Genomic DNA, 15,205 nt, shown 5'->3' on the forward strand with positions numbered 1-15,205 from the left:
CTATGCTACAACACGTCGTTTGAAGTCGTCTTGTATTTGCATTCTTACTTGCCTGGAGTTGGCTGTACGGTTACCTCATGTCTTCCTGATACATGCAAAGCAGAGTTAAAGTTTAAGTTCTAGGCTCTGTTGCTGGCTCATAGAGGCCACATTTCGTTCGTAAGGGGTCACATATTGGATTCTACCGTTTCTTACGGATTTCTAGAAAAATGGATTACTGGAATGCATTAGCAACTACCCAGAGTAGTGCGTTTCGCAGCCATTCTCCACATATCTGCCAGAGAACCAGTAAACTGTAAATGGACCACAAAAATCAGAAAAGGGATTTCTCTCAAAACAGAAAAGACAAGTTCTTCTTTGGAGAACCATTCTTCCAGAACATCTTCCTTATGTCGTCCACTAACACTTGCCACCTCTTCTGAATCAGGCTACCCTTGGATCTCTCCATTTTTCTCGCACCAGCCTTGCTTCCGTACCCCAGGTTCGTTTCACACCATCCAGGTCATGCATACTATCTTTGTCTGGTACAGGCACCATGAAGTCGGCCTGGGGTTTTTTATTAAATGACTTACCCCAACGTCTTTCTTCATATTTGATTCCTTTTTTTCCATTTGTTTATTGGCCAGCAGTCCAGTTAATAACTTCCATATTATGTCACATCCGGCTGCAAGCATCAAATCTATCTTCAGCGGGAAGGTCAATTTGACCGACTCTGGGTTGGCTGATGTGAGTGACTGTAATGATGGTTCTGGTTCTTTTAGAGATACTACCCAAAGCGAAACTTCTGAGCTTACTGGGGATTTGGCTAGGAAAATTACCAGCACGAAGAGTTACCACTCAGACGATGATCTTTATTCAGAGCTGTCGTACCATGAACTGCCCACCAACAACCAGCTTAGGAACCCTGCCCCTTTAATAAGCACTAACGCTGCTAGTGATAACGACAATTACAGCGTGAGTTCCAGAAACTTGAAGCTTATGATGATGCAAAAGGGCGAAGTTTACGATCCACATAACTCCTCCACGAATATATCATTGGCTTCTAGCGGGAGCGACTATCAGGCACCTCTACCCAATGATACTGCGACGTGCAATAGCGATAACAACAGCCAGAATGGGGCATTTCTTAGTGAAAGTTTTTCCAGACCACTCTCCAGAAACTCAACCACTTCCTGCCTCTCCACAACCGCTACCAAAGATGGCGTTGAAGGCAAGAAGCTACATCGCCATGGACCTACCCCATACTTTTCCAGCGTGATTGCTAACATGCTCCAGCAGCAGCAGAATCAACAACAGCAGCAGCAACAACAACAGCAACAACTATCAAACCCACAAGATCGCCCGAATGATAACCACCATACCTTTAACCCACCCCAACCGCCTCCGAATGAGACTGCCAACCCTCATCCACGGAAGCAACAGACCGCTGTTCCTGATCTTGTAGCTCTGCCAGTTGATGACTTTCTGAGCGTTATCTCACAGGCGAATGGAGAGCAAGGTAACGAGCAGCGGGTGAATGATTACGACTCCTTAGGCCTTCCTCCAGTGACATTGAAAGAGAAGATGATGTTGCTCAACCCAGACCTGACAAGGCCTTGATTTTATGATGATACGATTTTTTTTTAAGTAACAAGAAACGAAACGAAAAATATAAAGAATTCTTTTTATATTTACCCCAGCCTAATTCTCTCCATCTTTTGTAGATCCACCAGTGTTGTATACCACCAAATCTTGTGTATTAACGGTCGGCGCACTTTGGGTGCAAAGTTTGCATTCAGTGCTACCCACTTTTCCCTAACCACTAATACCCCTTTATAAAGATGTTGAGAAGTGCCGCCAGAATCGGATCAAGAAGATCCTCCAGGCTCATCCCTTCAACCAGAAAGTCTGCTATCACCACAATTGCCAAGAGATACCTCTCGGAAGAACCTAAGGAAGTCTTCACCAAGATCAATGATGCGAAGGATCCTCAAAGAAGCCAATTCTTCCAGTACAGTTGGGGATCTTGGTTGAAAAACGATAAGGTCGAAAGAGCCAGAAGAGAAACCAGATTTTCCATTGAGGGTGCTACCGAGTTCGTCAAGAAGTTGGACCTCACTAATGGAGAGCTCTCCATCCCCAAGGTTCTGCCCACAGGAGCAACTCTCTTGCCCCACAACATCACCAAGGATGTCTTGGGCGAAGGTGACATTGAGGTTAAGTCTATTGCTAGTATCCACGAAGGAAGACACCACAGAGTTTACCAGTTGTTGCTCAAAAACGACAAGGCTCTTGTCTTGAGAATCCCATATAAGCTTGAATCAGACTTTGCTATTGAGAACAAGATCAAGAGTGAGGTCGCCACAATGGACTTTTTGTCTGAAAAGTTGGGCTTGGCTGTTCCTAAAGTGTTGGCTTATGGTGCCACCAAGAACAATTCCTTGCTGTCTCCTTTCGTTTTGATGGAGCACATCGAGGGAGACCTCTTGATGAAGCAGTGGGACCCATTGTCTGCTGATACCGAGGACAACTCTCACTTGAAGAAGGTGATCGACCCAGTTGCTGACTTTGAGGCTAAGCTCTTGGAGACTTCTTTCAATAAGATCGGTTCTCTTTACTTCTTTGACGATGTCAAGCCTGAGCACCAGAGAACCGAGCCTTACGAAGGTGAGACTGAAGAAAAGTTCAAGAACAGATGGAGAATCGGCCCAATTGTGGAGGGTGTTTACTCTAAGAACAAAAAGCACTTGGCTGCCCAAAAGATTACCGAATTGACCGGTCCATTCGACAAGGACCAGCCACTTGAGGTCGTCAAGTCTGTTGCTAACATCCAATTGGAGAGCTTGAAATCAAGACTCGGATTGGCTCAGGCTGATGCTGGTAGCAAGGTGGAGAACATTGAAGACTTGAAGAAGCAAATCCAGACATTTGAGAACTTGAAGACCATCAGTGACAAGTTGGTTAACCCATCATCTCCAGCCATCATGAACTGCGCTGAATTGTTCAAGCCAAGACTTTATGCTCCAGATTTGGATCCATTGAACGTTATTGTGCAAAAGGACACTGGTAAGTTGTACTTCCTTGACTTTGAGAACACTTCTATCAAGCCATTCATTTTTGCCAACTACCCATCGTTTGTTGCATACCAGGGCGCCAAGATCTTTAACTTGGAAGAGGATGTTCCTCGTTACAAGGAAATGGATGATGTCGAAAAGCTGCAGTACGAGTTCATGTACCACAAGACCAGAAACGAGAGAATCTGGGAACACGCTTTGAACGACAGAAGACACGACTTGATTGCCGTGGCATCTCCTCACCTCAAGCTCTTGAAAGCTCCATACTTGCAAGCTTTGGACTGCAAGAATGACAAGGACTACATGTTCGTCGAAAATGCTATTATTCAGTTGAGAGCCATGTGGGATACTTATGTGGCCAACGAATTGTCTAACTCTAAGGAAAGCGAGTTCCCTATTGATTACAGCGCCGAGTACTTGGATAAGCATGCCACTGACTTGGAGAACTACCAGGTTGAGGTAGTCTCTACGCCTTTCGCTGCCACTGGTGGTTGGGTTCCACAGGATATGTTCGACGCCTTGAAGAAGGAAGGTATCATCGTCCAGGACGAGAACGGTGACTATTCTGTTAAGACCGAGGAAGCTTTGAAAGATGCTCCAAAGTCCGAGTAAATAATGAATGAAGCGTTACAAGTATTTTCTTGCCAAGAGTTTCAATCTGTAGTCAAAGTCTGGCGACACTATAGGGTCGTTGACCAGGTAGAATGGATTTAGTAGCGTTTGAACGTATAGATCGTATGCCTCTGTGAAAAACTGCTTGATGACATTTTCGTCGTGCTTGCTTGAGCTCAGCGTCGAGGACATCATAGATTCTAGGCCTCCAGAAGCCGTACTGCTGGCATCGTAGCACAATATGAATTTGATATTTCCCTGAGTGACGAACGCATTGACACGAACACCATAAAAGGAGTCGACTTTACCAAGATTGAAAGCCCCAGAAGACCATTGTGCATCTTCAACGAGATCTAAGGATGCATTGGTGATGAATGGAAGAAGTTCCTTGATCCTGGTGGAAAAGTTCGATTGGCCAGGGTAGCCAGTATTCGAGGAAGAAGTTTTGAAGGAAGAAAACTCTAGCTCATAGAGCGGGTTATCACGGGTGCCAATCACCGTGAAATAATATGAAGACATGCAGGTTAATTGGGCAGTGCTGATGTGGTATGTAGCTTTTTGTACGTTGACTGAGAAAGTGTTGATAGTGCGAGTCCATAGTACGTAGGAGACATCCACCAACGGTTGCAAATTGCGACATACAACCCGCAAAGGGACTGAAATAATGGAGCTAGCAAGCCTTGGGGTGGTTTTTCTGGCTCATTTGACTGGAAAAATAAAGAAGGAAAAAAGTCATTTAATTTACACGAGGATCATTCCGAGTCAACTATGGTTCGTCTGGTGATGGAACAAAGTCTTAGCTTCCACCCACTCTTATTACCAAGTGCTCGTTTTATCTCGTACAAGTGTGAACTAATCAACCTTTTTCACACAAAAAAAGTGATGCCCCTATAACTCAAACCACCATAAACTGCCCTACTTCCACCTGCTGCCCTTTTCCTACTCGGCACAACCACATACTCACATTTTAAGTACACCTTATTTTGTATTTTTTACACCGACAAACTTACATTCTCTTCACTACTTCCCAACATGTAGCAATTCGTAGCAGGGTAACGTGCGTGGTGTTATTGTTGTGAGGTCGGGTCGAGCACTAGTGTTGGGCTGAGCCCATTATGGGCCATTTTCGCTGTATTTATGTTTCCTAATCCATCCAGCGCGGCTTACTTTGCAGCCATAGTCAGCTCCTCATAATCCACAAACACAAAAACCTGTCTTGCCTTGCGATACATAGCGATAACAAAAGTTTGTTTATTTGTGGAATTAGGCTGTCTGTCATTGCTTAAATTTAACGTTTACTGCTTATAGTACTTCCATTTTGGCTGAGGTTGGGCCTGTCAAAAAGCGGCTCCTACATAAAGTAAATGTCTCTGTTTTGTTTCTCGCGAGCCTTCAATACTTATCAATCAATCACACACTCAGTGCAAGCACAGTTAGTTTATACCATTTCACTATGGGCTTGGATCCTCCGTTTGGCAGTGAGCCCACACAGCAGGCTCCTTCCGTTGATCCTGTCAAGCCAAGGGTGATCTTCTCCTCCAACATTCCGCAGAAGATAGCGGACTGTGTCTCCGAACGTCGTCTTTTCATAGGCGGGTCCAAGAGCAGGCTCGTGGACTTGGCTTCTGATATTGGGGAGCTAGATATTATTCTTGAGCTAAATACTTTGCTTTTGAGAAATCGTTACTTGTTGCCCACGGATTTGGTGAAAAGAAACTTGATATTTGTGGCGAAGAGGAAAAGCTATAAGCACACTCCAAAACCTTTCATGGGGTTCAAAGGCATCTGGAAAAGCATCTTTGAGATGTCAAGCCCGTCTGAGATATTTGTTGTTACCTTGAAGGTTTCTCTTCGACGCTTGGTGGTTGATTTGGCGAATGTAAACCACATAGTCATTGTCTTACATCATGAGGAACTATATGACCCTATACTACGAGATATCGATCTTTTAAAGGCTATCAAAACATACATTCACGAAAAGCTTCTAATAGAGCTCAAGAATAACTCCACTATCACCTCGGATATTTCCGATACGAATACCATCCTCCAAGATCTGCCTGTCAATGATTCATTGCCACTGATGAAGGATTTGCATAATCAAACCGAGGAGTTGGATAACTCTCTCGCTGATATTACGCTAGACTCACAGACAAGCATGCCATTCCTTGATAAACAACTCGTTTACGATGACTTTGCCGAGTTAAACACTTCGGATGAAGACATCAAAGTACTCTTTTCTGATGATAGCGGCAGGTGCACGGTGGATGACGAGGATGAAATACAGTATTCTGATAAAAGCAAGTCAAATGTTCTTTCACCGGTATTAGGAGGCCGGCTTCCTGCGTTGATAGAAAGCACTGAGTCCAAAGAAAGTTCGTTTTGTTTGAATGATACTTCATCTCAGGACAATCTACACGAGTACAGCGCTCCAAAGACAGCGTTGGTGGAGCCCCAACCAAGAACTCCCACGAGGCGCCTGACTGTGCTCCGCTCGCCGCATGGTTCCAGGATAGAAAGTGACTACTTGAGTCCGCGTTCAGTATCGGTACCTACAGAGCTGTCTCCTAGACAAGCCGAATCGGCCCCATCATTGATGAAACGTACATCTATGTCCACTCTTCAGCCGTCACTTAAGAAGAAGAGTTCAACCTCTTCCTTCACCATGGTTAGTTCGGATGAAAATCATGGTTTGGAATATGCATTCAGGGATAAGTCGCCAACTGTTCCAACATATATCAAGCGTGACAAGAAATTCAAGTTCATCAAAGTTGGCAAAGTGCAGAAGTTTGTCAATTTGTTTGAGGAACAGATGCCCGGCAGCGAATCCTCCACAAGAAACAATTCCCGACCTGGAAGTCCACTCAAGGGCCCCAGGTTTTAATTAAATATATAACGAATGAACGAATACTAGGGTTAGCTTTTTTCGAGCGCTGAAATCTTTTCTGTTAGTCTGTTGAACTCCTCGAATACTCGTTGCACGTCTTCATCGCTCGCTCTGGAGTCTCCTCCTTCAGGTCTAACCTTCATTGTATCCAAACACCAACTCTCCCGTAGACTTCTGGTGATTGAAAGTAGGTCTTTGCACAAACGGATAATGTTCAATGCATCTGATTCTAGGGTCAAATTCTCGACTGCCAACAGTTCCCTTGATTTGTCTTGGATGATCGCCTTGTCGAAAACCTCTTGGAAATTCTCAAGAACCTGGTAAATATTGGTGTCAATCTTTTCTATATGTTAGTAAGAGCCGCTGGATAGTAGGAAAGTCGACATACTTAGAAGGGAAACCGATTTTTGCTGCATTGTATGAAACTCAAGGTTGTACCAATATAGTGGAGTCCGCGAAATATCAACACTCGCTTTATCTACCATACTACTTGTACGCACTATCATCTGGAAAGCATGCTTGATTTATTAAATGAAAAGGAATGATAAATATTAGTAACATTAAATAGCTGGTTTATGCTGTAGCATCTTAAATTTTTTAATTTGATGAAGGTGGGGTTAAACGCCAAACAAAATGGAGGTCAACTTCCAGATAATCTTGAGGATGGCCAAGAAGAACTTGTAGATGTTCACCACGAGCCATGTTAGTCTCAAAACGGTCACGATGGCGTTTTCTAAGATAAAGTATAAGATCTTATAATTTCCCCCATCCGTAAAAGTTACATCTCTCTCACGGTCACCTATCGAGGTTGTGACAAGGCTGCCAAAGAGAGACTGATTAACTTTGTCAAGCTGTTCATTGACCTTCTTCATGTCGAGGGATAATGAAGTGTTTATTTCACCCATGGAACGATCAGTGGCACTGAGGAGGTTATCAATCTTCACGGCGTACTTGTCGTTCATGAGATGCATAAGGGATTTGCACTCGCTCAAAAATCCCGTGTAAAAAGCTTCGTGTGCTGGAAGCTCGCTGTCATTGACCAGAACAATGTCATGAAGGAGAACATTAATATTATTGTTGAGAATGCTCTCTAATCTGGTAGATGTCGAATCAACAACACGGGGGAATATGGTAGTCATAAATGACTCATGAAGTGTCACTTGCTGCTCCATATACTGGCCGTGGTTATAGGCTTGCGAAAGTTTGCGATCTTTTGCATCAACATGTGGGATAGCACTGGCAAGAACATTAGGCTTGAAGTTTTCCAGTTGTGATCTTGCGTGCAAAGGAGTGATTTGAACATCATCCAAGTTCATCCGACTCCTGTTGACGCTCGAGTCTTCCACATGTTGCGCACTGTTCTTTGTATCAACATCGTCGTTTAAAGCGGTATCTACTGTAATCTTAGGAAGATCATTTTGGGATCTTTGGGCTTCAGAAGATCCAGAGCTTCCCAAATTACGAGGCACTTGGAACACATGAACACCGTTAGAATCGCTTTCAGATTTGGAAACGCTGCTCTGCTTCTGCTTCAGTAGACTTTCGTGTGATTTCAGGGGATCGGTGCTAGAGTTGTCAAGATCAGAATTAGAGTTCGCTCCGCTGCTAGTGCTGCCATAGAGTCGCCTTGCTTTTTGTTTGATGTTTTTTCCGATACTTTTGGCAGATGGAGATTTGGAGCGGCTACTCACACGAGAGTCCAGGTCGGCTGTCTCATTCCAAAGCTTGTCATGCAAACGGTTAGCCTTGGGAGGCTTTGTAGGAGTATCAAAGGATATTACTGACCGAGGAGGTGGACGAGAATCAGGAAACCAAAGTTCTCCTTTGGGATTTTTTAATTCTTTCCAATGCTGAGACCTCCATGCATCGTCATTCACAAGTTCATTAAGCTCAATACCCCACAACATCTTCCAGGGTCTACCCCCGGATTTCTTGTGGGAGCTGAACACATTACAAGCCAATGGGAGGTTTGCATACCGCAAAGGAGGTGCTGGTTCGTGGTACTTGGCCCTGATTGCCCTGTTACGGATGATCTGTAATGGATTGTAGACACCCTCAACGCCAGGGTACTTGATTTGGTCATGGGCATAGTCTTCCTGACACTTAATCAACCAGTGATATTTGAGTGAAAGTACTGCCATGACAGTTTCTTTTCTAGTTTTCGTTGTTCTTGAGATTTGCAATGGTTTCTTGTTTGAGGCGCCTGTCCCCGACTCTTTTTCATCGTCTAGTGGATCAACCACGTTATACCGAACATTCATAGCCTTGCCAGACTCTATTAGAAATGTAGCCAAACGTTTGACAGCCGAGCCGTCTTCTTCGTTGGAAACTGAAGGTCTTCGTATCACTTCTTCGTCTCCATCATCAAATGCAACGTGGTCCTGAGCAAGCTGTGGGGGAGCTTCAAGTGCTTTTTCGTCTATATCAACATCAAAGTCAAAACCTGGACCATTAGGCCGTTTTGTAGCAGCAAGGGTATTTCTTTTTCTTGCCCTTCTGGTTCTTGCTGTAACTGTGGGCCTTTCCAGGCGGTTATCTCTATCTTGGGCTGTAGGGACGGGAGATATTCGTAGAGCTGCTAGCGGCGATTTGCTGACAGCCAACGTATCCTTCTGCTTATCTTGCACAGGAAGGAAGTCTTCGTTGATAGCCATACCGGGACAGTTACTCCAGGTGGGCTGGAAGAATATGGCAAAAAGCCTAGTGGTATCTCCTGCAGTGTTTGCGCAGGCTTATAGTATGGGCTGGAGGGGACCCGCAAGGGTTAACGCCTACGTCCGAAGGAGGGAAAAAAACAGGAATATGACAAATACAAAGGAGATCAAATTATGCTTTGATTTGAGGTATGCATGAAAAGGATTGATAAACTTTAAAGACTATTGCATGTTTTGAAACTTCGCCTTGCTGTAGCCTCACGTGTGCGAGTACGGTGGAAACTCGCTTTGGGGCAAGCGCATATATCAGAAAAGCCTATAAACTCACCCACGTCTGAGGAAGTCAATATGTCACAGATCCAATTCGTGAAAAATAAAGCTGACTTTGATCAGTACCTCCTGAAGAACAAGTACCTTGTTGCTCAATTCACTGCTTCATGGTGTGGACCGTGCCAGGCTATCAAGCCTTTGGTGGATGATCTCTATGCCTCAGAGAAGTACCAGAAGTTGGAAGTTGTCAGGGTCGACTTGGACTCGTGTCAGGATGTTGCATCGCAATACAAGATCACCAGCGTACCTACATTTGTTTTCTTCGAGAGCGGGAAGGAAGTCAATCGCTTACAAGGTGCTTCGCAAAAGATGGTTCAGAACTTCGATCAGCTTAATGAAAAGGCCCTCGCTGACCCTAATGCTGCTGGACGCAGCTCAGGGGCTGCTACTTCAGCTTCATCTCTGGCTTCTAAAGAATTCTCGTCGCTCATTCCTAAAGGATATCAGGTTCTCAATGATGTGATTCACTTTGGTGAGTTGGTATCCTTGAATGCGTTGCCATTGAAGAAGGGCGAGGAGTCCAAACCATCTACATTGTTTAAAGTTGGAGAGAAGAATACTGCTGTTTTGTCAGATGCTGATTCGCAAGCCTTGTTCTTTGTGCCATTGAACAACATTTCTAAAGTGTACTCGGTGCTACTCAAGATCTCTGATCTCAGCAGCTACAAGGGAGATCTTGAATTAGATGAAGAGGAATTGAGTGACGAGACTCAACCTCCACAAACGCTCAAACTCTGGGTCAACAAACCTGGCATTATGTCGTTTGACGATGCTGCAGCCGATAAGAATGCTCCTCACGTCGAGACTCTTGATCTTACCAAGGTGAGCGACGGTTGGTACGAGGCCAAATTGCGTTTCGTGCGTTTCCAAAGCGTTCAGAACATTACGGTGTTTATTGATGGTGACGATGAAGACAAGCACACTGTCGTAGACAAGGTTATCTTTATTGGTGTCAGTGGAGACTCGAGAGAGCAGGGCTCAGTACAGCAGCTCGAGGAGGAATAATGAATAGAAAGGTGCAAATGGGTACCGGCGTAATCTACAAGCAAATACCAAATTATACATGAGCTTCTATGAGCATACTTTTGCGGGAGGCATATGTGAAAGTGTAATTCCATGTCTTGTGGATCTTCCAATTTTGTGTCAAAATGGCTGCGGCATGTATTTCTAGAAATATACCATGAAACTCGTCCAACCAACCGATCCAAAATACGAAAAATCCAAATTAAAAATAAAAGAACCCAATCTACCTTCACCAACCAACTCCTAAACCACTCTACTCACCCAAACGCCACCGTTGCCACCGTCTTCCTCTCCCAGCTGCCTCGCCTGGGCCAGCCACTGAGAGTGCTGCCATTACCAGCAAGGCGCAACGCTCACTTGCATTAACCTGTTGTCTACTGTAAGCCCCATTTTCTTAGATTGCTTCAATGCCACCGAAAAATCTTCACCTGCCGACGAGAACAATATCACACCTACGTGTTTACATCAGCCAGCTACCAACTATCCAATTAGGGTATCCGAGGTGCAAGACATCTGGCAGCCAAAGAACATTGAAGAAAATAGCGCGGCGGAGGGGGGCAAAGAATGCCGCCTTTTTTTTTCACCCACGGGAAGGAAAAAAAAAAAAAAAAAAAAAAAAAAACCACCACTGTGAGAGTCCAAGTAGACATCTTCTTGTATATAGAACAGAGCCATCCACTCTGAGAGAGGGAGCCGTTTCTCAACCTTTCTCGACCACACCTTTCTGGTTTGTTAACCTCGCTCCCCCATTTCCAACCACCCCAACTTTTTTTTTTTTATTCACATCCCTTGATCAGCATTAATCTGGTGTTCGTTCGGTCTCTCTCTATCTGCTTAATGAACCCTTCCGTGCTATCCAAAGGCTTACTAGCTCGGCACGTGCTTTCTTCACCTTCCCGTCGGTTACTCTCCAGAGCTGCCTTGGTTCTTCCAGCAAGCTATGGATACCTTCCGGCTCGCCAGGTGAGGTACCAGTCGACGAAAACTGCCACTCCCGAGCAGGAAAAGACTCAGCAGCATGAAAAACAGGTGATAAAGGTGTCTGAAGGCCCCTCGACTGAGATCACCGAGACTTCCGAAAAGAAGCCAGCAGAGAAGCCCAAACCAACTCTTTGGGAGAAAATCAAACACGAAGCCTCTCATTACTGGAGTGGTACAAAGTTGTTGGGCTATGAGATCAAGGTGTCCACTAAGTTGTTGGTCAAGATGGTCTCCGGCTATGGTTTGTCGAGAAGAGAGAACAACCAGTTGCAAAGAACTATCGTTGATGTCATCCGTTTGGTTCCTTTCTCCATGTTTGTGCTTATTCCTTTCGCTGAATTATTGTTGCCTGTCGCTTTGAAGATCTTCCCTAACTTGTTGCCTTCCACCTACCAGTCCAAGCTGGACCTCAAGAAGAAGCGTGCTGACTTGTCCAAGAAGAGAGTCAGTGCTTCTGACTATATTAAGAAGACCATGGAGGAGAGTGGCCTCAAGTTGTCTAAGAAGATTTCTGAGGAAGAAAAGCAGGCTTTCGTCAACTTTTTCGATATCATCTCTATGGGTAAGAGCCCTAAGAGAGAGCACTTGATTCAGGTGGCTAGAATGTTCAAGAATGACCAGGTTTTGGATAACTTGTCTCGTCCGCAATTGGTGGCTATGGCCAAGTACATGTCTCTTAGACCTTTCGGCACTGACTCGATTTTGCGTTACCAGATTAGACACCGTTTGTTGACCATCATTAAGGACGACAAGGCCATCGACTACGAAGGTGTGGAGTCTTTGACTGTTCCTGAATTGCAAGTCGCCTGTTCCCAAAGAGGTATCAAGACTCAAGACGTTTCTCCTGGTAGATTGAGAGAGGACTTGGAAACCTGGTTGGACTTGAGATTGAGACAAAAGATTCCTTCCACCCTTTTGATTCTTTCTTCTGCTTACACCTATGGTGAACACACTCAGGGTATCGACACTTACTACGATGCATTGTTGGCTGTCTTGTCCTCTATTCCTGACGAGGTCTACAATGTGGCCAAGTTGAGTATGTCTGATGACTCTAAGTTGAAGTTGGACATCTTGAAGGAACAGGACGAGATGATCAACGAAGAGAACTTGAGAGAGAAGGATACTGTCAACAATATCAAGGACGAAATTCAATTGGATGAGTATGAAGACACTGCCGGTGAAGGTATGAAGATTGAAGAAGACCAAGAGAAGAAGGACAGTGAAAAGAAGACTGAAGAGAACGAGAAGGAAGAGAAGGAGAAGCCTGCTGAGAAGAACGAGAGCAGTGACAAAAAATAGAGAAGAGGATCTTAACACTCATGTATAAAATCTTTCTTTTTTTTCTTTTTTTTTTTATAACTAAAAAACAAAAAACGAATTCACGAAATATTTATATAAGTTCATACAACGAGCATCGAGCCTATGTGTTTATTGTATATAGAGTTTAGCATTAGTTGTGGCCAGTAGAGCCAAAGCCACCTTCACCTCTGTCGGTGTTGTCCAATTCTTCCTTAGTGATAACAGCGATCTCAGCGTTGACGATACGCTCCAAAACTAATTGGGCAATACGGTCACCAGCCTTGATCTCGAAATCCTTCTTGGAATGGTTGAAAAGGACAACCTTCACCTCACCTCTGTAGTCAGCGTCAATGACACCTGCACCAGTGGAAATGCCATGCTTGACAGCCAAACCGGATCTTGGAGCAACTCTACCGTAAGTTCCGGCTGGGACAATGATAGAAATGTCAGTGGCCACGAGACCCTGACCCTGGGCTGGGATCACTGCTTCTTCAGCAGAGTAAAGATCATACCCAGCAGCCAATGCCGAGCCCTTGGTTGGAACCTTAGCTCTATCGGAACGCAAGAAAACCTTGAGGTCCTCGGAAACTTTCAATTTTTTTTCAGCAGACATCGTAGGGGGTGGAATAAGATGAAGTTGATGGAGATAGATTGAAAAACTGTGTACCGCGTAGCTGCGCGACTCACTGAAAGACGCGAATTAGAGCCATACTTTATTGAAAGACGAAACCAAGGTAGGACTGAGAATTGAAGCAATCATGAAGTCTGATGTTTAAAACCTCTGGGTAGCCTTCTGTGGTAGTTGCCGGAGTGTATCGCCAGAGACTCTTGCATTGTAGGGCCTCACCGTCTCCAATTCGTCTATGTTAAGTGGAAGCCCTTCAAGGGATTTGCTTGATTGCTTATGGATGCTTTGGTAAAGGGTGAGCTGAAGTAGTAGAATTAGAAAGTCAATAAGAATGAGCTGGTAAAGGCCAAGCTGCCAGAGCTGAAGCCAAATACTAGAAGATGTGTCATAATCAGCCACCACGGTCTCACCGATAAAGGAGACGAGCCACCAGGAACCGTTTACCATTTCATCTAGGTGTCCGCTATCTGCGATCAGCTTAAGCCAAAAGATAAAAAGTGCATGATAGGTGATGATAAGTAGGAACTTACCGTAAATGCTGAGACAAATAAATTTCGTCATGTTCGACCTCTGTGTTGCTTGTGACTCGCCACTTTCCTGTTCCTTCCTATTCGTAACTTCATTAATCGTCTCTAGAAGAGACCAGTTGTCTGGTTCAACGATGGCTCTGACGGATATCATCGATTGCGTCATGAGATCTAGTATGAATGGCAAAAGGCACGCAAGGTGGCAATACTTCACCAACTCGTAGCCCACCAAGATATAAACACAACCTTCAAGCTGGCGTAGCAAGTGTCGCTGGCCCTTTGCTTTGTTGACTAGGAACTCTGATCTGTTGAAGGAGGCAAGCTTGTCATCCTCTGTTGATAGCGAGTTCCACTTATTGCTGGGTGACTCGATTGCAGATGACTGAGCTAGACTCAGCAGCTCAATAGGAAATGCCCCGGGCATCAAAGAGCCCATTTTATAGTAGGCGTGGTGGTAATGATGGAGAAGAGTGGTATAGATCAAATACAGTCATTATCGGTTCCAGTGCCTGAGCAGCTACTATCAGTGCAGGCCTGTGCGCCCGAGGGACGGCCTTAGGTAGTGGTCCATGACGTAAAGGACAAAGAGCCTGGGTAATTATAGATCTAATTTTAAAATGATGAAACTCAAAGGTTGCCTTAATAAGGATATTGTGATGAGGTGGAAGAACTGGACGGCTGTTGGCATCACATTGTTTGGTGTTTGAAGCTTTAGATACAGCTGACTAGCGAGTGTGGACCCACCACAAAACGATAGACAATATAATAATTCATCAAGCTGTCATAATAACCAAGTTTTAATGATCCCTAAGTATCAGTAGATTAGTATGTTTGCACTTATAATCGAAGTGAATGTTAAAATAAAATGGCTGCAAAATGGTAAAACGGAGAGGTGCAACTATAACGCAGCGCATAGATGCGGTTTAGAAGCTTATAAGATAGATGAAATACACTACTCTATTTATGCGATGGGAAGTGAAGTGTACTTGGGTTGCCTTTTAACGGCACCTGCTTAGACATTTTGTGTAAATACATACTGGTATTCAGGTAATCAAGCTTGGTGCTAGCGAAGTGGCAGCTGCAATATTAAGACGGGAACATAACAAACTCAAGACCAAAATTTCATGTTTCACCCAACCTTTTGATATTCATATATGGTCTTAATTTCTTCGCTTCGAAGGTTGTCTCGGTAGCATCGAGTGGCTGCAAAATGG

At 44.4% G+C, this 15,205-nt stretch overlaps 9 protein-coding genes across 9 annotated transcripts; 5 read left to right on the forward strand and 4 right to left on the reverse strand. All coding sequences in view use genetic code 12, as the record gives it.

Moving 5' to 3' along the window:
• Nucleotides 1-651: 651 nt before the first annotated feature.
• On the forward strand, nt 652-1,599 carry CXQ85_002508 (uncharacterized protein; the record flags this gene model as incomplete). The annotated part of the gene is made up of 1 exon (XM_025486176.1): nt 652-1,599. The coding sequence occupies one exon, from the start codon at nt 652-654 to the stop codon at nt 1,597-1,599; it is 948 nt and encodes a 315-aa protein (XP_025343726.1).
• A 221-nt stretch (nt 1,600-1,820) lies between these two features.
• CXQ85_002509 (uncharacterized protein) lies at nt 1,821-3,665 on the forward strand (the record flags this gene model as incomplete). The annotated part of the gene is made up of 1 exon (XM_025486177.1): nt 1,821-3,665. The coding sequence occupies one exon, from the start codon at nt 1,821-1,823 to the stop codon at nt 3,663-3,665; it is 1,845 nt and encodes a 614-aa protein (XP_025343727.1).
• Nucleotides 3,666-3,706: 41 nt separating this feature from the next.
• On the reverse strand, nt 3,707-4,184 carry TRS20 (TRAPP subunit; the record flags this gene model as incomplete). The annotated part of the gene is made up of 2 exons (XM_025486178.1): nt 3,707-3,724; nt 3,750-4,184. 2 exons carry the CDS (start codon nt 4,182-4,184, stop codon nt 3,707-3,709), a joined length of 453 nt encoding a protein of 150 aa, XP_025343728.1.
• A 934-nt stretch (nt 4,185-5,118) lies between these two features.
• Nucleotides 5,119-6,546, forward strand: CTA9 (Cta9p; the record flags this gene model as incomplete). Its single annotated transcript, XM_025486179.1, has 1 exon — nt 5,119-6,546. One exon carries the CDS (start codon nt 5,119-5,121, stop codon nt 6,544-6,546), a length of 1,428 nt encoding a protein of 475 aa, XP_025343729.1.
• A 32-nt stretch (nt 6,547-6,578) lies between these two features.
• On the reverse strand, nt 6,579-9,203 carry CXQ85_002512 (uncharacterized protein; the record flags this gene model as incomplete). The annotated part of the gene is made up of 2 exons (XM_025486180.1): nt 6,579-6,887; nt 7,173-9,203. The coding sequence occupies 2 exons, from the start codon at nt 9,201-9,203 to the stop codon at nt 6,579-6,581; spliced, it is 2,340 nt and encodes a 779-aa protein (XP_025343730.1).
• Nucleotides 9,204-9,551: 348 nt separating this feature from the next.
• Nucleotides 9,552-10,538, forward strand: CXQ85_002513 (uncharacterized protein; the record flags this gene model as incomplete). The annotated part of the gene is made up of 1 exon (XM_025486181.1): nt 9,552-10,538. The coding sequence occupies one exon, from the start codon at nt 9,552-9,554 to the stop codon at nt 10,536-10,538; it is 987 nt and encodes a 328-aa protein (XP_025343731.1).
• Nucleotides 10,539-11,393: 855 nt separating this feature from the next.
• On the forward strand, nt 11,394-12,836 carry MRS7 (Mrs7p; the record flags this gene model as incomplete). Its single annotated transcript, XM_025486182.1, has 1 exon — nt 11,394-12,836. The coding sequence occupies one exon, from the start codon at nt 11,394-11,396 to the stop codon at nt 12,834-12,836; it is 1,443 nt and encodes a 480-aa protein (XP_025343732.1).
• A 151-nt stretch (nt 12,837-12,987) lies between these two features.
• DUT1 (bifunctional dITP/dUTP diphosphatase) lies at nt 12,988-13,449 on the reverse strand (the record flags this gene model as incomplete). Its single annotated transcript, XM_025486183.1, has 1 exon — nt 12,988-13,449. The coding sequence occupies one exon, from the start codon at nt 13,447-13,449 to the stop codon at nt 12,988-12,990; it is 462 nt and encodes a 153-aa protein (XP_025343733.1).
• Nucleotides 13,450-13,608: 159 nt separating this feature from the next.
• Nucleotides 13,609-14,427, reverse strand: CXQ85_002516 (uncharacterized protein; the record flags this gene model as incomplete). Its single annotated transcript, XM_025486184.1, has 1 exon — nt 13,609-14,427. The coding sequence occupies one exon, from the start codon at nt 14,425-14,427 to the stop codon at nt 13,609-13,611; it is 819 nt and encodes a 272-aa protein (XP_025343734.1).
• Between the last annotated feature and the right edge of the window lie 778 nt (nt 14,428-15,205).

This window comes from Candidozyma haemuli, assembly GCF_002926055.2.
Source record: "Candidozyma haemuli strain B11899 chromosome Unknown D_2014730914, whole genome shotgun sequence".
Taxonomy (NCBI): domain Eukaryota; kingdom Fungi; phylum Ascomycota; class Pichiomycetes; order Serinales; family Metschnikowiaceae; genus Candidozyma; species Candidozyma haemuli.